This window comes from Ursus arctos, unplaced genomic scaffold, assembly GCF_023065955.2.
Source record: "Ursus arctos isolate Adak ecotype North America unplaced genomic scaffold, UrsArc2.0 scaffold_7, whole genome shotgun sequence".
NCBI classification, from domain to species: Eukaryota; Metazoa; Chordata; class Mammalia; order Carnivora; family Ursidae; genus Ursus; species Ursus arctos.
This window is the reverse complement of record NW_026623089.1, coordinates 56,657,912-56,680,568: the sequence shown is the minus strand read 5'-3', so window position 1 is coordinate 56,680,568 and position 22,657 is coordinate 56,657,912. Positions and strand designations below refer to the sequence as shown.

Genomic DNA, 22,657 nt, shown 5'->3' with positions numbered 1-22,657 from the left:
TTTCTTTTGTTACCTTTTCTCACAGCATCATTATTAAAGTGGTAGAAACATAGAGGTGATCAGGCATCAGAAACCCTGTGGTAGAGAAGGCATTTCTGCATAGAGCTGTGGTGTCCAATTCAGTAGCTACTAATCACATGTGCTACTGAACACTTGAAATGTGGCTAGTCCACATGTATATAAATGTAAAATGCACACCAGATACCAAGAATGTAGTACTTAAAAGATTATAAACTGCCTCACTGATAATGTTTATGACTACATTTTGAAATATTTGGCATATATTTAATTAAATAAAATTTATTATTTTACCTGTTCATTTTATTACATGTGGCTATTAGAAAATTTTAAATTACATGTGGCTCACATATTATTTTAGTTTGCATAATTTTCCATTGGAAAGCACTTGCTCAGAAAATCAACTAAATCATATTTTCCATTGTGTAGCACCACAACAGTCATGGTGTTTGTACCATTAAATGGTTTTCAGGCATTTTAATTACTTCACGCTAAATCTTATGTGAGATACATAAGCACATTCAAAATCAGCATTTGGTATTTCTATAAAACTGATCGCTTTTCCTGAGATTTAAATACACATTTCAGATTTAATATATCTACATTTTTACTACATAATTGCAGCAATTCATTTCACACAAGATTTCAAAGTTGTTCACACAGTTTCTGTATAAGAGTAAACTACATGACCCCTGATTAATATCATGTCTTAATTTTCTACTGTGGTTGTAACAAATTAACACAAACTTCATGGCCTAAACCATACCAGTTTATTGCCTTACAGTTCAGAAGGAGGACATTGGGCTAAAATCACAGTGTCAGCTGGGCTGTTTCTTTTAAGAGGCGCTGGGGGAGAATCTGTTTACTTGCCTATTTGGGTTGTTGGAAGATTCAGTTCCTTGTGCTTATGGTACTGAGATCCCTATTTTCTTGCTGGATGTCATCTGAGGGCCATTTCCAGCTACAGAGGCCACCCACATACATTGGTTCATGGCCGCCTTCCTCCATCTTCAAAGCAGCAATGGTGAGTTGACTATCTCATTCTTTGAATCTCTCCTCCTTCTTCCATCTCATCTCTCTTTGAAATAGCCAAGAAAGGTTCTCTGCTTTCAAGGACTCATGTGATTAGATTGGGCCCACCCATTTAATCTAGTAAAAATCTCTCCATCTCAAGGTCCCTGTCCTCAATCACATCTACAAAGTTCCTTATACAATGTGAGGTAATAATCATAGGTTTCAGAGATTAGAGTGTGCACATCAAGGGCAGGGGGTGAAGGCATTATTCTTTCTACTTCAGATAGGAATAAAAAAAAATTTTAATTTTATTTTTAAGTAATCTCTAACCCAATGTGGAGTTTGAATTTACAACCCAAGATCAAGAGTTGCATGCTCTACCAACTGAGCCAGCCAGGCATCCCAGGAATAAACTTTTTATTGGAGACAAAACTTCTTATAGATATATCCTTGCCATATGTAAATGAAAGAAAAGTATTTTCAAATGAGGTACAGCGTCATCAGATTGAATCATATAATCCAAATCCAGTAGGGTACCAGAAATTTACTTCAAGTTTATATAAATGTCAAACTGAAACAGTTAAATGCTGCCTTAGTACATTAAAGCAAACAACTTATAGGAATGGGGGTGCCTGGGTGGCTCAGTCGTTAAGCGTCTGCCTTCGGCTCAGGGCGTGATCCCAGGGTCCCTGCTTCTTCCTCTCCCACTCCCCCTGCTTGTGTTCCCTCTCTCACTGCCTGTCTCTCTGTCAAATAAATAAATAAAATGTTTTTAAAAAATAAATAAATAAAGCAAACAACTTATAGGAATGATAAAGTTTTGTCAATCAACAACCTTGGTTGAGTTTTGTCATATACAATGTGTGATAGTTATCTCTAAGGAAAACACTTAGTCAAACATAGTTTCAATTTATCTTTCAGAGCAAAACAAGTGAATAAATTCATGCCAAGAATTCAATAAGCTATTTTGTTGTGGTTACAAGATTTAAAAACATATATGAAAATTTATGATGCAAAAAAGGAACCAAAATATGATGGGACAATCTGCAATTTGTAGATTGCTAATAGTCTTCTCCAATTAATTATTCAGTGTAGCAAATAGCCAAGTAAATCAACTACACAGGTCGCTTATCCATGTCTGACCCTGCTAAACCTACTTTAGCACAGAAATAAAGCTACAGGTTGGCCTTTGATCCTAAACTGACATCACAAAGGTAAAATAACTTCTATTTTTTCAGAGCCTAACTACAATTTCATTCAAAAATATGTTTCAATGATAAAAGATTCTAGTAATAATTCCTATGTGTTAGGGGAGAGATTCCCCCATGCCAAGAAGCAGTTCTCAGGACATCAGCTGGGTGGTCCACAGTTCAACTCAATTCTGATACCATCTACCCAGAAACAGCATCAGAATCCGTAGGTTCAGAGTTTAGTACTATAGAGGCACCAGGGTGGCACAGTCAGTTGAGCATCTGACTCTTGGTTTCGGCTCAGGCTGTAATCGTGGGGTCATAAGATGAAGCCCCACATCAGGCTCTGTACTCAGCAGAGTCTGCTTGAGATTCTCTCTCCCTCTGCCTCTCCCTCTGCCCCTCCTGCCCGTGCTCTCTAAAATAAATAAATAAATCCTTAAAAAATAAAAAAAAGAGTCCAATACTACAAATTTGTGACCACCGCCCCCACCCTCCAGTACTTCAGATGCCAATTCCAAGTCCAGGTTCCCACCTGAACTTCTGATCAACTGGCTATAAACCAGAGGTTACTATGGCCCCCACCTCAGGCTCAATAAATTTCTTAGAGCTACTCACATAACTCAGAGAAGCATTTTACTTACTAGATTACCAGTGTATTATAAAAGGATATAACTCAAAAACAGCCAAATGGAAGAGATACATAGGATAAGGTATGTGGGAAGATATGTCCTTCGAATGTGCTACTATTCCTGAATCTCTATGTGTTCACCAATCTGAAAGATCTCTGAACCCCATTCTTTGGGTTTTTATGGCGGTTTCATTAAATAGTCATGATTGATTAAGTCATTGGCCATTAGTGATCGAATTCAACCTCCAGCCCATTGCCTCTCCCCAGGATGTCAGGGAGTGATAAAGAGAGTTGTAATCCTCTGATCACAGGGTTGGTTTTCCTGGCAACCAACCCTCATCCTTAGATCCAAAGCCACCTCATTAATATAACAAAAGACACCTTTATCACTCTTATCACTCATAAAATTCCAAGGATTTTAGGAGCTCTATGCCAGAAAAGGGAACAAATACCAAATATATACTTCTTATTATGAAACATAATACCACAAATGGAAACTGATTTATAAAGATAAAATAGCTAAGGTGATAATTATGAATGACTCATAACCGGTTAGCATTGAAGAAAGGCTTTATAATTGAAAATTGGCTTGTTTTGAAAGCAAAAAAATTTTGTCAAATATTTGAAAGAAATCTATTAGACTTAGTCTCATAAGTCAGCTTTCCTTCTTTCCCATACATTTCATCCAAACCAAACTGCTTATGTTTCCCACACCAAACGTAACAATACTGATTCCTGCTTTTGTGCCTTTGCACAGGCTGTTACCCCTTTCTGGAACTCCCAACTGCCTATGTTTCAAAAGCAAGTGTAAGAGCTTTCTCCTCCGTGAAGCCTCCCCTGATCAACTACAGAGGAGTTTCCTGTTCCCTACTTGGTGCTATTATTGTATTTAGTACTGACTACTATTGCAGTTCTTATTGTGCTCTATTTTGCTTACTTATTTGTTTGATTCCCCTTGACAACTAACATTGTTAAGACTCAGAAATCACCAGTTCTTAGCACAATGTATCTAGAAGAATTAATATGACTAGAACACTACTAGAATTTTAACTCAAACTTTATGTTTTATCTATCTTTTATGGCCAATACAGAATCTGTCAATAAAATATGTTACATTCCTCTTAAAATTCTTCATATGTATTATCCTATCTGTAATACATATATAGTCACATAATTTATAGGTGACCATACATCTCAGTCCGCTTGGGACAGTTCTGACTTATGCCTTTGTAGAACAGTGAATGCCTGTTAATTATTATAGACACCTTGATTTCGCAAAAGTACTCCAAATTGGATGACAAATTATATGGTTAATAATAACTAATAATTTCCTGAATTTTACCAACAGCAAATTAAAAACTATGGAAGGCCAAATATACTGACCAGAGTTGCTAACAAAGGATAATATTCCATTGTTCAAGGCCTACCAAAAAAATCCCACCATATTACTTTTTTCAATTAACTGTTATAATGAATTCTATGGTGCTTCACTTTCCTTTACAGGAAATATCAACTACAGATGACCCACAGCCCTGTCCCTCCCTAAGAACTGTCTTTGGTGCAGGGAGCCCTTGTCCAAGGTGACACTGCCTCTATGAGTGACCCACAGGTAATGACTAACACTCACAGGGATACAAAGATTCATCTCACTTTGGGACAACTGCAAAGGGCTATCCCAGCTCCAGGGCTCCCCACAGGATATCTGAGATGTTTACTGTAAGTCACCTTCTCCCTCTGCCCAATCCTGCCTTCTTCACTTCCTTATATGTGTATCTCCCTAGAGAATAACTCCAAAACCACTTCTTCATGTTAACCCTTATCTCAGAGTCAGCTTCTAGGTACCTGATCTAAGACAACAATCTTTCTCTTCATTCAAATATCATCTACTAGCTAGGAACTACGCCCAGCTCAAAACCTTCATTTTTTGTCCAACAGTGAATTAACATTTCATGCCAAGACTCTTGCTTCCTACTTTATTATTGTCATTTCTATCACTTAACCTGTTTCTTTTTTTATGTAACAAAAAACTGTGCGTGAAGTCTAATGTTTAAAAATAAAGTAGCAGGAACATCCCAGAACTACATGAGCAGTGCTTGAACACTGTGGAGTAAAGAAACACATTTCTTGGGGGGCGCCTGGGTAGCACAGTCGTTAAGCATCTGCCTTCGGCTCAGGGTGTGATCCCGGAGTTCTGGGATGGAGCCCCACATCGGGCTCCTCTGCTGGGAGCCTGCTCCTTCCTCTCCCACTCCCCTGCTGTGTTCCTTCTCTCGCTGGCTGTCTCTCTGTCAAATAAATAAATAAAATCTTTAAAAAAAAAAAAAAAAAAGAAACACATTTCTTGGGAAATGATCAGTTGAAACCTAAAGTGAGCGGCTAACCTTCCCCACAAATATTAGAAATCTTGTGCTCAACATAACTCATCATCAGGGAAATATAAATCAAAACCACAATGAGATACCACTTTACACCTGTCAGAATGGCTAAAATTAACAACTCAGGAAAAAAACAGATGTTGGCGAGGATGCAGAGAAAGGAGAACCCTCTTACACTGTTGGTGGGAATACAAACTGGTGTAGCCACTATGGAAAACACTATGGAGGTTCCTCAAAAATTAAAAATAGAACTACCCATGGGGCGCCTGGGTAGCGCAGTGGTTAAGCATCTGCCTTCGGCTCAGGGCATGATCCCAGCATTCTGGGTTCGAGCCCCACATCAGGCTCCTCCACTAAGAGCCTGCTTCTTCCTCTCCCACTCCCCCTGCTTGTGTTCCCTCTCTCGCTGGCTGTCTCTCTCTGTCAAATAAATAAATAAAATCTTAAAAAAAAAAAAATAGAACTACCCTATGATCCAGCAATCACACTACTAGCTATTTACCCCAAAATATAAAAATACTAATTCAAATGGATACACCCTGATACTTTGAGCAGCATTATCTACATAGCCAAGATATGGAAGCAGCACAAATGTCCATGAACTGATGAATGGGTAAAGATGTGATATACATATATATAGTATTTATGGTACATAATATATGTAATGGAATATTAGCGATCAAAAAGAATGTCATCTTGCCATTTGCAACAACATGGACAGTGCTAGAGAGTAATATGCTAAGCAAAATAAGTCAGTCAGAGAAAGACAAATACATACTCGATTTCACTCATATGTGAAATTTAAGAAATAAAACAAATGACCAAAGGGGAAAAAAGAGAGAGAGGGGCAAACCAAGAAACAGACTCCTAACTATAGAGAACAAACTGATGGTTACCAGAAGTGAGGTGGGTTGGGGGATGGGTTAAATAGGTGATGGGATTAAAGAGGGCACTTGTGATAAGCACCAGGTATATATGGAAGTGTTGAACCACTATATTTTACACCTGAAACTAACATTACACTGTATGTTAACAAACTGGAATTTAAATTTAAAAAAAAATAGAAAAGCTAAAATAAGAAAAGTAGGCAGCCATTATTATTTTTTTTTAAAGGGGGGAAACTAACCAGATAAAGGGAGAACACAGGAAGAGAATGAGTTAATTTGTGTAAAATGAAAATAATTTAAAAGTAATGGAGGATATCTTAAAATGTCAAGACTTATATTCCATGCAAAGAGCAATACACAGTTGAAAGTTTTCAAGGGTTATATCTTCTATGCCAGAGAGGTCTTCTGTGTTCATCTTTTGCCTTCCAGCAGAGATATCAATAATTTTTTTCTTTTTCTTTTTTATTTAAATTCAAGATAGTTAAAATATAGTGTAATAGCGGTTTTCTGGAATAGAATTTAGTGATTCATCACTTACGTATAATCCCCAGTGCACATCCCAACAAGTGCCAAGTGCCCTCCTTAATGCCTATCACCTATTTAGCCCATCCCCTCACCGACTGGAAAAAGAAATCCAAATATATCACTAAAGAAAATGAGCAAAAAAAATGAAAAAAAAAAAAGACAAGAAAAACCAGAGAAAATCTCCAGAAACAACAACAAAACAATTAATAAAATGGCAATAAATGCATATCTATTAATAATTACTTTGAATGTAAATGGACTAAATGCTCCTATCAAAAGACATAGGGTGTAAGAATGGGTTCTTTTTCTTTTTTCTTTGCATGTTTAGTAGTGGTTTTGTTTTGTTTTTTTGTTTTTTCAGAAAGTGAGAGAGAGAGCTAGGGCATGAGCAGGGGGAGGCATAGAGGGAGAAGCAGACTCCCTGCTGAGCAAGGAGCCCAACACAGGGCTAAATCCCAGGACCCCGAGATCATGACCTGCGCTGAAGGCAAAAACTTAACTGACTGAGCCATCCAGGCACCCCAGTGGTTTTTGATACGTGGTTACTACTAGGCTTGTATATAATTTCTTCTATATTAAGTTGATGGTCACTTGAGTCAATTCTTCTCTCCTCCCCATATTTTAGGTATATGTTATCATATGTTATATCCTTTTTTGTGTGAGTTCTTTGACTGAATTTTACAGAAAACTTTTACTGCTTTTGTGTTTTTTGCCTTTATACTGTTACTTTTGGTCACTCCTTTCCACTCAAAGGGTCCCCTTTAATATTTCTTGCAGGGCTAATTTAGTAGTCATGAACGCTTTAGTTTTTGTTTAGGAAACTCTTTAGCTCTCCTTCTATTCTGAATGGTAGCCTTGATGGATAGAGTATTCTTGGTTGCAGATTTTTCTCATTCAGCATTTTGAATATATCATGCCATTCTCTTCTGGCTTGCCAAGTTTCTGTTGAAAAATCTCCAGCTACTCTTATGGCTTTTCCCTTGTAAGTTAATGGCTTCTTTTGCTTTTCCGCATTAAGATTTTTTCTTTATCAGTATATTTGCAAATTTAATTACAATATATCTTGGTGTTGCCCTGATTTTTTTTTCATGGATCTGGATGTCTGTTTCCTTCTCCAGATTAGGAAAGTTTTCAGCTATTATTTCATCAAATGAATTGTTTGCCCCCTCTTCTCTTTCTTCTGGGACCCATATAACGCAAATGTTATTCTGTTTGATGGAGTCATTAAGTTCCCTAAGTCTATTCTTGTGTTGCATAATTCTTCTTTCTCTCTTTTGTTCAGCTTCATTGCTTTTTTTTACTTTGTCTTCTAGGTCATTAATTCATTCCTCTTCTTCTGTTCATTGCATCAAGTGTGTTTCTAATCTTGTTTATTGCACTTTTCACCTCTGATTGATTCTTTTGTAACTCTTTTGTATCTGTGTTAAGGAGATTGTTGCTGATTGATGTCTTCTATTCTTTTCTCAAGCCCAGTGAGTATCCTTATGATTGTTGCTTTAAGTTCTCCATTAGGCATGTTATTTATATCTGTTTCACTTAGATCTCTGGCCATGGCCTTATCTTATTCTTTCATTTGGGATAAATTCCTCCATCTTCACATTTTGTCTAAGTCTCCACCTTCTTCTCTGTGTTAGAAAAGTCAGTTATGTGAAAGAATGGAAGGAAGGCATGCAGGAAGGAAGGCATGAAGGAAGGAAGGAAGGCATGAAGGAAGGAAGGCAGGAAGGAAGGAAGGAAGGCAGGAAGGCAGGAAGGCAGGAAGGAAGGAAGGAAGGAAGGAAGGAAAAGAGGGAGGGAAGAAGGAAGGGGGGAAGGAGGGTAAGAGAGAGAAGAGAAGAGAAGAGAAGAGAAGAGAAGAGAAGAGAAGAGAAGAAGAGAAAATAAAGAGATCTGGAAGCTGCCTTTACATTTTTAGAATTTTAATTCTAACTTGTCTCTGGTATTCAAAAACTCATTGCATATAGATCATCCTAACTGCTTTATCTTATCATTGTGACAAAGAAGGCTGAAATCATTTCTAAAATGGATTTCAGAAAAGAGGTAGAGGACTTTTAATGAAGAAAAACCCCTTAACATCTCTTTGTTGGCCTTAGTGAATCTTTATAATTCCCCAGGAGAGGGAATACATTAAACCCATGACTTACAAATGAAATAGGTCTCTAAATAACAAAAGCCAGTCCATCTGATTATTTACTCACTCAACAAGTATATAATGAGAACCAACAATGCACGTTCACATAAAACACCAAAAGAAGAAATATTGGCCAAGTAAGAGGTCTGGAAATGCAATTGCTCCCTGCATACAGCCAGACCTGACTCATTTACTTTAGCCATTGCTCACTAAACTCTCTAATACCCCCTATAGTAAAGTACCAATCTGAGTGTTAACTTTACCAATAATCCTACATCACATGAAGATCCTGTCCATCAACACAACCAAACTTAAAAATATCAACATGATATCAACCCACCTATGGAGAAATATCCATGTCTACTGATTCTTAGAATTAAAATATGATGGCCACTCACCTCCAACTTTGTTTTTACCAATTACAGAAAGACCAACATTTAAAAACAAAAACCTGATTTCCCTCTGAAACCCTTCCTTCTTTAGAGAGCCTCCTTGCTCTGCCCCAGCCACATGAAAAATTCCTTATTTACACTGTACATCAGAGAAGATGGACTAGGTCTAACCAACCCTGGAGGTATAATAAAAACAGCAGAAATAACTTAGAAAAATCTACTTCTAAATTTAAAAAAAAACAAAAGTTAAACTTTATCTGATTCTGAATATTCTCTGGAGTATATTTTTTTAATTAGTAAAAATCTTGTTTTGGAATATATCTGGATGTGCCTCCAAATAAAGAGACTGTGATGAGAAAATTGTTTCTGAATATTCACACTGAATTTTAGAAAAGACCTATACTTTGCAAAATAGGACCTTTTATAACAGGCAGTCCATCATATAAATCTAGTAGATGCTTGGAACTCATTTCATTTAATGTCAGAGAAGCTGTTTCTCTTTTATATGGCATATACAATATGTAATAATTTCATTTCATTTTTTCATTCAAAAATACAATCTAGCTTTTTTCAGGTGCCAAGTATTGTGCCTGGGGCTTGAGATAAAATAGTAAATAAAATAGACATGTGATCTGCCTGCATAAAGCCTAAAGTAAGTAACGGATAATAACTACTACAATAGATTCAGAATGTAAGGAGTAATGATGATTCCACAGAAGAGACTAAGGAAGACTGGTATTAGTGTATGTCATGGGGCTCCCAGAAATCCTCACACCCTAATTGCCAGGACCTGTGAGCATATTACCTTACCCGGCAAAAGGAACTTTGCAGATGTAAATAAGGCTAAGAGCCATGAGATGGCATGACTATCCTGGGTAATCTGGGCGGGCCCTATCTAATCACTTGAGTCCTAGAAAGTAGAAAACATTTCCTGGCTGGGGTCAGTGAAAGAGATGAGGTGACAGAAACAGAGTCAGAGAAGTGTGACATTGCTGGCTGTGAAGATGGAGAGACTGTGAGCCAAGGTATGTGGATGGCCTCTAGAAGCTGGAAAAAGCAAAGAAATAGATTTCTCCCTACAGACTCCAGAAAAGAATGCAGCACTGCTAACACTTCCTTTTTTATCCCAGTGAGACTTGTGTCAAACTTCTGACCTGTGGATGTAAAATAATTATTCTTATATATATGGAAAATATCTCCATATATATGTATATATGGAGAAAATACTGGGAAAAATATATATAATCATTAAAGTGTTAAGTGGTTGTCTGTTTTATCTGTTATGGATCCATCTGGTTTCATTTCCTACTAATTTCTTACTAATGTCACAAGGCATTGAACTTACTAAACACAGAGTTTCAGTCAAAAAAAAATGATCAAGACTTACTGATCTGTTTAAGAAAGTAAAGTCATCTAGACTCAAACTGGTCATGGGGAACAAAGCCTGAGAACACATAAACTACATTCATTTCCTACAGCTGAACTTCTCTGTTCTCAACAGGCTTACAAAATTTGAAGCCTTGAAGTCACATTCACATAAAACATCCACAGATTATGAGTGTTAATCTTGCTTTAAGTTTTCAGTTATCTTTATTATGTCTCGATAATCACCAAGCATTTACTCTATCAACAGCCCAATTACAAAAGCTCCTAACTAATCTGAAAAGCAAACCAGGCCCACCAGATGAGACACAGCATTCCTTAAACTGGAAGTTGAAGACTGAAGTACAATAGCTATCCTAAAATCTTTGAGCAAATTCTGAGAAAGGTTTGAGTTCTGCTAATACCAGGAAAGTACATTCCCTTTCATTATAGGTGATGAAAGGTATAAAGAAGCATCATTTGTGACATAAACCTGGAATAAAAATAAACCTAAGAATGTGTTCTGAAAATATACCCCACAGTTTTTCCAGATTGGTTCCTGCCATTTAATTCCAATATTCATTGTGTAGGTCAAGAACTGCGCTTTTATATGAAAAGAGCTATTACACTGCTTTTGCAGTGCTTTCTCATAACACTATAATTTGTATTTTTATTATTAATGAGTTGTACTTACAATGTAATGTTAATATAATGTACACATAAATGGATTTCTCATCATGTGGACTACCACTGCATAAATTTAGCTCCTCCTGCTCTGACCTCTACACAAACATTACGGCAGATCAACGGACATTACCCACACACAATAATTCTTTCATTCCCTGAAAAAAAAATGCCTTCCTCAATTAAGTATTTAATATCATATCCTAAGAGAAAGGAATATATATATACTAAGATTACCCAAAGAATAGCTTTCTCACCTCTGTTCTTCTTCCTTTTCTATATTTCTGTTCTTATCATTAATCCTCCCCATATTTTGCCCATGGTAAAATCATTTAATGGTAATTAAATGGTAATCATTTAATATAATAAATAAATACAAATTAATTGCTTTAGGCACACTGTCATTTTAATTTAAAAAACTGAGAAGAAGCAAGCACTAAATTCAATTTACCTGTATCCAAATAATAACTACTGAGCCCCTACTACCTGAAAGTCTGTGTTCTAAGGGCAAGGGAGATAATCCTCACTCTCTTAGAGCTCCTGTCTGGCAGAGATGGCAGGTGAGTAAACACAGGAGTTCCAACAGGGATGAGAGCTAAACATGGGGAAGTGCCATGACCGAGAGGTATTTCAGGGGTGCTTACTCTCCTTTGCCAGAAGAGGAGAACAGGAAACAAGGGGGAAGGAGGAAAGAAGAAAACAGCCTCTATCAAATATGAAGAGTGGTGTCATCTAATCAATTAAATAACTGAAAAACATTTAAATTCCTAATTGAGTCTACCCTTATAAAAAAATACAATTAAGATAATTATCTGGACATGATTTTAAAAAGCTACTTACCTCTGATCTTAATTATTTGCATATTATAAATGAAAAAGTTTCTTTCCACTTCTCTCTTCTAGCACAGAACTTACCTTGTTTTAAAACCAACATACCTAACAGAAGGATATCAGTAACATAAGTAAGTTTTGTGTACTTGACAAATGGGCTTTGAAACTGATTATCAGAGTAAATCCTTGTTAAGAAAAAGAGCAGTAAAACATAGAAAAATACATATGTATTTTCAGTGCTTCACTTAGCATATTTTATACCTGGAGTAGCTATTTAAACACCTCTCTTCTCTGAATGACAAAATTACTTTTCGGTAATAATCATTATTTTCCTATTTTTGTTCTTTAACTTTAAAGCAATTGACAAATCTTAAAGGGAAAACAAATTTCAAAGTTAGTACTCAAATTCAATAAAATATTTCACAAATGAAAAAAAAAAGAGTTCACATATGAACTTCACATGCATAAAATTTGCATTTATTTAACACAAACATTACCCATGGAAATTCATACTGTTTCATTGTCATAATCTTTAAATTTAAATAAAAATTCCCCATTAACTCATAAAATAACAGAATTGAAGTGACTCTATTTCTAGTTCTTTCTCTTTACAATCATTGTGTCATGATTGTTTATTTTGAATCTGCTGTTTAAATGCATAAGGAATATAATGATTATTAAAGTATTACCACAAAATATGCAATTTGAATCATACATACATATTATTAAACATCAATTATAACCACAGTAATTGTTTAGAACTTAGAAAAACAAAAGAATTTTGAGCAAAACATTGTATCACTTAACATTTAGAACTGCTAGAGCATAGTGATAGTAAAAAGCAGGCCAACATTCAGTTGGTTTTATTATTGTTTATAAATATCTAGATATAATGTACCTTCTTAATCATTGCACCCAGGGCAAAGTGCTCCCATCACTTCACCTTTGGTATGAACAGTCTTTAACTCAAATAGTTTTTGGCCCAAAGTTGAAGAAAGCCATAAAATCACTTATGTGATATGTATTTACAATGGACAGGACCACCTTTGGGGCATGTGACTGCACATCGGGCTCCATACTTAGAAAGAAACCCCATTATTGGCCTTTAATGCCCTGCTATCACAGTCTTGAAATTTTTAACAATTTTATCTTTGAGTTTGGGTATATTAGTGAATTCTGATGGACCGATGTAGCACATGTCCTAGACTCACATTTAGTTCTACCTTCCGGGAACATGTCCTTAGCCACCTGCTCTCCCACCCAACAACTGCTGCCACCCTCCACTTCCAGTGGTGGCCTTGGCACAAGGCAAAATGGGTCAGAGTCATGGGAAAGGGCCACAGATACCTGTGAGGCTCGGCATGTTCCCACAACTATCCCTATGTACTAGAGAACCTAACATTAAATAGCAAATAAAAATCACCTTTCTCAGGTCAAGCAAGAAAGTGAAAAAGGAAAAAGAGTTTTTTCCCCTGCTTTTGAACAAAAATACTTGCACTTTCATTTTGCATCAAGCTCCACAATTACATAGCCAACCCTGACTATGTGGGTGATTGTGCATGTGTATCTGTTTGCTTCTGCATTTGAAGGAATAAAACAGCTTTATCTATACCTGATAAAGTGAGTTTATCTATAATTTTATAATTTATAGATAAAATAAATGTATATGTAATTGTATTTTATCTATAAATATGAGAATAATAATCTCAATAGTTTACAGATCATGGGAGAAGAAAATCCAATACAACATTATCTTCTGAGTTTCTTATAATTGATGAATTCCCTTAAAAAATCTTTTACTAAGAATATATTATATGCTCTCTGTGTTTATGCTTGCCTTATATAATTTTCTATTTCTTATGCTTTGTCATAATTCTCCACAAAAAACTTAAAAAATACTGGAAATAAAAAAAAGAATATATCATACGCTAAAAATGGAGATGTTCTAGCTTCAGAAGCAGGACATGATGTTACTAACATGTTCTTATTAACAAAATCTGCTTTACAACTTTGATTTCTTGACAGGCAAGAGATTTTTGGTCAGGAGCCAAAGTCATCAAATATTAAGAGTATGGAGATACATCAAATGTGCAGAAGGAGCCTTAAAACTCATTAACTAATTTTAGCACATTTCAATTATTCACATAAATTACTTATACTGAATTATCCTAAATCTTCAACTTCATACCCAAAAAGTCATATGCTTTGTAACTAATAATTTTCAAAATGTACCTTCATAATTCTTTAATTATTCGATTTGTAAGAGAGATGAACAAAATATTTTATAAATATATATTATCATATATTAATTATATATATTATAAATCCTTCATTTTGTTTAGCTCTATTATTTAAGGAGGCTCATGATCAATATATGCTTGAAAATGTCTTCAAGGCTTTCTTCTTCATTTTGAAAACGGCAATAAGATTTGAATGAAGGAACTGGCATAGATACTCCATAGATGGATGTAAATATGTACATATGAAATGAATATATCATATATGAAGATACATGAAATGAAACCAAAAGCACCTCAAAACAAATATTTTTGTATTTGTCTAAATTTAGACAGGATTTCTAACATTCCTAAGAGATAGCTAAAACTGCAAAAAACTTATGACATTATGTTATGTGTGAAAACGTTAGGAGCTAAAGTTACAAACCAGATGAGTTCCCTTCAAAAACGACCCCTTATCCCTTCAACATTGACTTTATCTAATGCTGTCTGAATTCTCATTTTGTTATTCACCAACGTAATCCTGAACAACCTGCCTTTTTCTTCATCTTCTTTTATCCTTTAAATTGATGTTCAACTCCAGTTTCTTTTCTCCAATCTTGACTCCCTTCTTCAACTAGTATTTAGATACTGCCTCAAACAAAACAATTACATATTGTTGGATCCCATCTCTAGAAATTCCTATATCAATGCTGTACTCTGTGAGCAGAACCCACTCAGAAAGCCAATCTATGCAAAATCATGTACTCATTCGTAATTTATCACATTTGTACACAGAAAGAACCTCAGCATATACCTGGTGCATAGGGTTGGTGGAAAACAAGTTACCTACATTGTTCATGTACTCTGAAAGCAGGTCCTGGAGAGCCTGGCGAATGGCATTGCATTCTGCAATAATCCGTTCCCGATGGAAATCTCTAGTGCATGAAGAGTCAGCCAATAGTGCAGCCCCACTGATAATGGCTTCAAGACGTTTCTCTAGTGATGGTCTAATTTCTTCCTCGGTCACTGTGAGTGGATCCAAGACAATTAAATTCTAAAGGAAGAATATATTTCAATAATTAGAACTCCATTACATTCTGCTTTTAAGAAAAATAAATATTATTTCATTTTCACATTTAGAATTTGGATGTGATAATAAAGAGAATTTCATTTCCATGCATTACTCTATGTAATAATTATTACTCAAATGAGAGATAAAAATTGTGCAATTATGAGCATCAAGTCTAGTGTCAAACAAACCAGTATTCAAGTCTTGCCTTTCCCACTCACAGAAAGTGTGAGCTCAATCAAGTGTCTTATATACTCTGAACCTCACCATCCTGATCTGTAAAATTGGAATATTAAATGTTGCTTGTCTCATAAAACTGCTATAAGAATTATGTGAATGCTTAATATAGTGCATGGCACATATCAACTATTATTTTCAATAGTTCTTTTAATATAGAACTTCATTGTTTACATAATATTTTCACATATATCATCTCATCCTGACAACACTAAAAAGAGTTGGGCAGTAATAATATTGTTAACTACACATTTCAACTGGTGATGAGTCAAGCTGAGGCTCTCTTACCCAAGGTCACTTAGCAAATAAACAGTGATTTCAGACAAGTATCCAGGTTGTATAATATGTAATTCAATATTATTTTCATTATGCCTCACTGTAAATCATACACTCTAATTAACCTCACCACTAACATATTGAAGAGAATTCTGAATTTAATTATTTATTTAAAAAGTAAAACCCTATCTTCCATTTGATCTATTATAATTTCCAGCTATTTCCCACTATTGGAACCTGACATGGTATTTTTAATGTTTCCATTAGATACAAGCCTTCAGGCACTAGAAGTCAAGACAGTCTGTAGTCTATGAAGAAAAGATGGAGAGTATGTGGCTCTAAGGGTTCTTTTATTAAAATATATCAACCTTTCCAAGATTTAAGCATAATGTGGTAATTGGAGAAAGAATTACTATCAAATAAAAGCTCTCTGAGAACCTTTAGCATAAAATGAAATCATATAATGATTTTCAAAATGTGTGCATATGTGAGCATACACATACAAACACAAACACACAAACGTACACAATGACCAGAATGTCTAAACTTACATATATGTAAACACACATACACAGAGGTGTACATATATTGTGCGTATGTGTGTATCTTACGTTGATCATTGTACTATTACATTATGATAAATCTTTGGGATAAAAAGTAGGATAAAATTTTTAAAACTATAATTCGATGCCAAGCTCAGAAGATAAAATCATTACAGAAAAAGAAAACATTTCAAAACAATTAGAAAAGCAGAAAAATTAGTACTGTGTAATGTAATTACATAAAATACAACTAGAAATAGATCTTTTATAAAATTGGTTAAATGTCTTAAAATTTTTCAGAAGAATTCTTCCTTTTATGATTCTGTTTCCTTCTTATTTTTCCCCTGTGTTACTGAGTCTCTCCATTTTTCTCTTTTAGATGGACAAAAAAATGAAAAAAATAGAAATGAAATTAATTTTACAATACCAAATTTAACATTTTCTTTATCCAGTGCATAATCTTCTTGATTAGACAATAACTCTACCATATGCTTGGCCATCTATCAAGGATTCATTTATATCTAAATCTACCTCCCTATTTTACCATGTCTTTCTTTGGCTCACTAATTTTGTACAAATATTCTATTCCAGTGTTTCATAACAATTATTAAATCAATTAAAACCTTTTTGAAAATGTCCCTCCAATGTGATATTATCATTAAGAAGTGACACTGAGGGCAACAGAATTGCTTGCTCAAATACCATTAGAAGATGTGTAGGAACAGTCAGTATGTCTCCAGCTTAAAATATTAGGTAAAACTGATTATATTTCAAATATTTACCAATAAGTATTTCTAGAAGAAATATAATTTTAGATGTTCTGGCTATGATTTCATGCCAGAAAACAGCCTTTCTTATAAGATTAAGCTCACTCTAGTTCCTGCCCTACAAGACCATTCCTCAAAATATCTTACCTTTGGATTTTTACCTGCTTAACTTTTAAAACCAGATTCTTTGATCTCATCTAAACTCAAACCATTGCCTGCATTCTAACATCTGATACTCACATGCAGGACTCTTGATTCTGCCTAAAACTACTGTCTTCCTATTTACATTCTATAAATGTCTTCACTAACCTTGTCATCAAATCAGTAAAATAGTGAGGGATTTTTTTATATAACTTGAATGTTGTATAAAGTAGAATGAATATTTGAAACCCACTGAAGTAAAAAATTATCTCTCCTAAACATGAGTAAGAGGATGAAATAGGTTTCATACCTTACATCCCTACAGAAACTGATTTTAACAATGACCCATGAACTAGAACACTTTTATAAAAGCCTCAGTGTACAGCTGAATTGTTCTGGCATCCCGTGGAGCAAAAAACCAAAGAACAGAAGCACTGAAAAGGATTAAAAAAAAAAAAAAAACTACCTTCACTTTACCCATGTCAAGGTAGCGACTGCCTTCACCTACAGTTTCTCCCACTAGGAAAAGTAAGAGTAAAGTGAGCCCTCAGCTTCCCCAGCCTTGTGAAGAGGCTGTTGTAGAGGCCCATATCCATCTCTCCATACCCAGAACATTGAAAGAATTGGGAAAACTGAATAATCTGGGGATAGGTAAGAGCAGAGAAAAAAGACAAGAGCTCAGAGCAACCAATGCGTGAATTTCAACAAGTGGAAGATCCTACTAACTGGAGTGCTGATTCTAATAAGAACCGTGCACACAAACCCAGCAGGACCTCCACCTACAGATCCTACAACTAGCCAACATGTACCACCAGCATTCCGTGCAACCCCTCCCTCCTTGTATCCAACACCTCATGCTCCCCTGCAGACAAGGCATGTGAGCTCCCACAGATTGCACACAAATATCAGCATCCAGCTGGATCTGCTGGATTAGGAAGAGGTGCATAACCTTGAACACTTCAGGGCCATGCCCTCAGGAAGATAAATAGGAGGATCTCAGCACCTGGCCTGGCTTTGCAATATCAAGCTAAGGCACACAGTCTAAGACTTCTCCCCCAGGAGAATAAGAAGGAATAAAACAAGTTCATACATAGAAAGAGTCTGAGAGATCCCAGTATCTCTCAGTAAAGAAGATGTGAAGACAGCATGCAAGGTTTCAAGGAACATGAAGAATGAAAGAAATATGATATCACCAAAGGAACAAAATCAAGGTCCAGTAGCTGATCCTAAAGAAATGGTGATTTACTAATTGCCTGAAAAATAATTCAAAATAATCATCTTTAAAAGCTCACCAAGATAAGAAAGAACACAAATAGACAATTCAATAAAATTGGGAAAACAATACATGAACAAAATGGTAAGTTTAACAAAGAGAGAGAAATCATAAAAAATAACCTAACAGAAATCCTGGAGCTGAAGAATATAATGACTGAACTGTAAATCCACTTAAGAGGTCAAGAACAGAGTAGAGCATGCAAAAGAAAGGATCAATGAACTCAAGGACAAATCCTTTGAAATTACCCAGTCAGAGGAACAACAACAACAACAAAAGCTATTAAAAAGAGTGAAGAAAGCTCACAGGTCTTTGGAACACCACCCAAAAAATCAATATACACATTATGGGAATCCCAGAAGGAAAAGAAAAAGAGAAAGTTTCAGAAATCTAATTTAAAGATACAATGACCAAAAAATTTCACAAACTGGGGAGGGAAATAAACACGCAGATCCATGAAGCCCAAAGAATCCCAAACAGATTATAAAAAGATCTTCACTGAGATACATTAAATCAAATTGTCAAAAGTCAAAGACAAAAGAGAATTTTGAAAGCAGCAAGAGAAAAGCAACTTATCTAATATAAGGGAGCCCACATAAAACTATCATCACATTTCTCAGTAGAAATCTTGATGGCCAGGAGAAAGTGAAATGATATATTCAAAAGACTGAAAGAAAAAGGTGGCAACCAATAATACCATAACTGCCAAAGATGTTCTTCAGAAGAAGAGATAAAGACATTCCCAGAAAAACAAAAGCTGAGGTTCATCACCACAAGGCCCACATTACAAGAGGTGCTAAAGAGAGTTCAAATTGAAACAAAGGATGCTAATTAGCAACATGAAAACATATGAAAGTGTAAAACTCACTGGCAAAGATATAAATTCAGAATACTCTAACACTGTAATGATGGGGTATAAATCACTATAACTGTAGTATAACAGTTAAAAAATATTAAAAATAACTAAAGGTACAAAAATTTGCTAATGAACACAACATAAAAGATGTAGATTATAACAGGAATAACAAAAAATGTGGGGAGGGATAAAAATACATGGTTTTGGGGGAGCCTGGGTGGCTCAGTCAGTTAAGCATGCAACTCTTAACTTCGGCCTAGGTCATGATCTCAGGATCGTGATATGGAGCCCCCATCAGGCTCCTTGCTTCGCAGACTCAGAGAGTCTGCTTGAGATTCTCTCTCTCCCTCTGCCTCTGTCCCTCCCCCCCATGCTCACTCTCTCTCTCTCTCAAATAAATAAATATATCTTTTTTTTTAAAGTATATGGCTTTTGTTTGCAAAGTTAAGTTGTAGGCAGTTTAAAATAAACTGTTATTACTATAAAATGTGTTATTTGAGCTTCATGGTAACCATAAAAAGTAATCCTGGGGCACCTGGGTGTCTCAGTAAGTTAGGTGTCCGACTTTTGATTTCGGCTCAGGTCATGATCTTAGGGTCATGGGATTGAGGCCTGTGTCAGACTCCAGGCTCAGCAGTGAGTCTGCTTGAGGATTCTCTCCCTCATCCTCTGCCCCTCCCCCTGCTCATGCCCTCTCTCTCTCTTTCTCTCTCTCTCAAATAAATAAATAATTCTTTAAAAAAAAATCCTATAGTGGATACACAAAAGATAAAAATAAAGGAATCAAAGGATACTACTACAAAAAATAAATCATCAAATTGCAAAGGAAGATAAGAAGACAGGAAAAAAGAAACAAAGGAATGCAAAATAGAAAAAAAAATGGCAATGCTAAGTCCTTACCTATTAATGATTACTTTAAATGTAAGTGAATTTAATTCTCCAATCAAAAGACATCTAGTGGCTAAATAGATATTTTTAAAAAACCCTACATGCTGCCTAAAAGAGAATTATGTTAGCATTAAGGTCACAATAGGTTGAAAGTGAAATGCTATAAAAAGATATTCCATGAAAATGGTAATCAAGAGAAAGCAGAGATGGCTATAATTACATCAGACAAAATAGTTTTTACATCAAAAACTGTCATGATACAAAGAAGAATATATAATGATAAAGGGATCAAGTAATTAAGAGGATATAACAATTATAAATATATATGCATCCAACATCAGAGCATTTGAATATATAAAACAATTATTAACAGATCTGAAGGGAGAAATAGACAACAATAAAATAATAGTACAGGACTTCAATATCCCGCTTTTAGCAATGGAAAGATCAACCAGACAGAAAATCAATAAGAGAATACTGGACTTAAACTACATGGTAGGTCAGATGAACCTAACAGACATACAAAACATGCCAGCCAAGAGCATCAGAACATACATTCTTTTCAAGTGCACATGGAACATTCTCTAGAATAGATCATATGTCAACCCATAAAACTCGTCTTAATAAATTTAACACTTAAATTTAAATGTATCTTTTCAACCCACATGATATGTGATATGAAACTAGATATCAATAATAGGAGGAAATTTGAAAATTCACAAATATATTGAAATTAACACATTCCTGCACAACCAATGGGTTAAGGAAATTAAAGAGAAATCAAAAAATATCTTAAAACCAATGAAAATGGACATAACATACCAAAATTTATGAGATGCAGCAAAAGCAGTTTTAAGAGGAAAGCTAATAGTGATAAATGCCTACATTAATTTAAAAAAAAAAGAAGAAGATCTCAAACAACTTGACTTTATATCTCAAGGAACTGGAAGAATAAACTAAGCCCAAAGTTAGCACAGAGAAAAAAAAAAATAAAGATGAGAGCAAAAATGAATGAATGAATGAAAGAGAAATAAAAGAACAGAGAAAAGAAAGGAAAGGAAAGAAAAAAGAAAATCAACAAAACAAAGATTGGTTTCATAAAAAGATAAACCAAATTGACAAACTTTTAGCTGGATCAACTTTTTAAAAGTCACAAATAATTATTTTAAAAACTGGAGACATTACAATTGATACCACAGAAATTACAAAGGATCATAAGAGATTCCTATAAACAATTATATGGCAGAAAACTGGATAACCTAGAAGAAATGAGTAAATGACTAGAAACATACAGGCAACCAAGAATAAATGAAGAGTAGAAACTCTGAATAGATCAAGACTAATCAATAATTAAAAATTACCCAACAAAGAAAAGAACAAGACCAGATGTTTTTCTAGTGAATTCTACCAAATATTTAAGAAAAAAATAATACCAATCCTCCTCAAATTTTCCAAAAATTTGAAGAGAAGGAAACACTCCCAAACTCATTTTGAAGCCAGCATTACCCTGATATCAAAGCCAGACAAGAATACTACAAGGAAAGAAAATAGACGCCAATATCCCCTGATGAATAGAGATGCAGAAATCCTCAACAAAATCCTATCAAACTGAATCAAGAGCATATTTAAAAGATGATACACCATTTATCCTGGATGCAAGGATGGCACAACATATGTAAATCAATGTGTGATATACCACATTATCAAATGAAAGATTAAAAATCACATGATCATCTAAATAAACACAGAAAAAGCATTTGACACAATTCGACAGTCTTTATGATAAAAACCGTCAACAAATAGGTATAGAAGGATTGTACATCATCACAATAAAGACCATATATGACCAGCCCACCGTTATCAGATTAAATAATGAAAAGCTGAAAGCTTTTCCTCTAAGACAGGAAACAAGACAAGCATGACCACACTTTCCACTTTTATCCAGCATAGTACTGGAAGTCTTAGCTACAGTAATTGGACAAGAAAAAAAAGAGGCATCCAAATTGGAAGGAAGAAGTAAAATTGTTTCTGTTCAAAGATGACAATGACATGACCCTTATATAAAACAACTCTAGGGGTGCCTGAGTGGCTCAGTCAGTTAAGTGGCTGCCTTTGGCTCAGGTCATGAACCCAGACATTGGGCTCCCCACTTGTTAAGGAGCCTATTTCTCCCTCTGCCTGCTGTCCCCCCAATTGTTCTCTCTTTCTCTCTCTCTGTCAAATAAATAAAATCTTTAAAAAAAAAATTCTAAAGATACCACCAAGAACTGTTAAAACTAAAAGCAAATTCACTAAAGTTACAGGATAAAAATCAACATACAGAAATCAGTTGCACTTTTATAGACTAAAA

General features: G+C 35.1%; 1 protein-coding gene across 9 annotated transcripts in view; it reads right to left on the bottom strand.

The window, feature by feature from the left end:
* The window catches only part of CTNNA3 (catenin alpha 3), a 1,640,794-nt gene that overhangs the window by 1,139,591 nt on the left and 478,546 nt on the right, over window positions 1-22,657 (bottom strand). For all 9 annotated transcript variants that reach the window (XM_026504310.4, XM_048218672.2, XM_048218678.1 and 6 more), the window contains one exon: window positions 15,109-15,312. In XM_026504310.4, coding sequence (XP_026360095.1) covers window positions 15,109-15,312 — 204 coding nt within the window. The remainder of the gene's footprint in view (window positions 1-15,108; window positions 15,313-22,657) is intronic.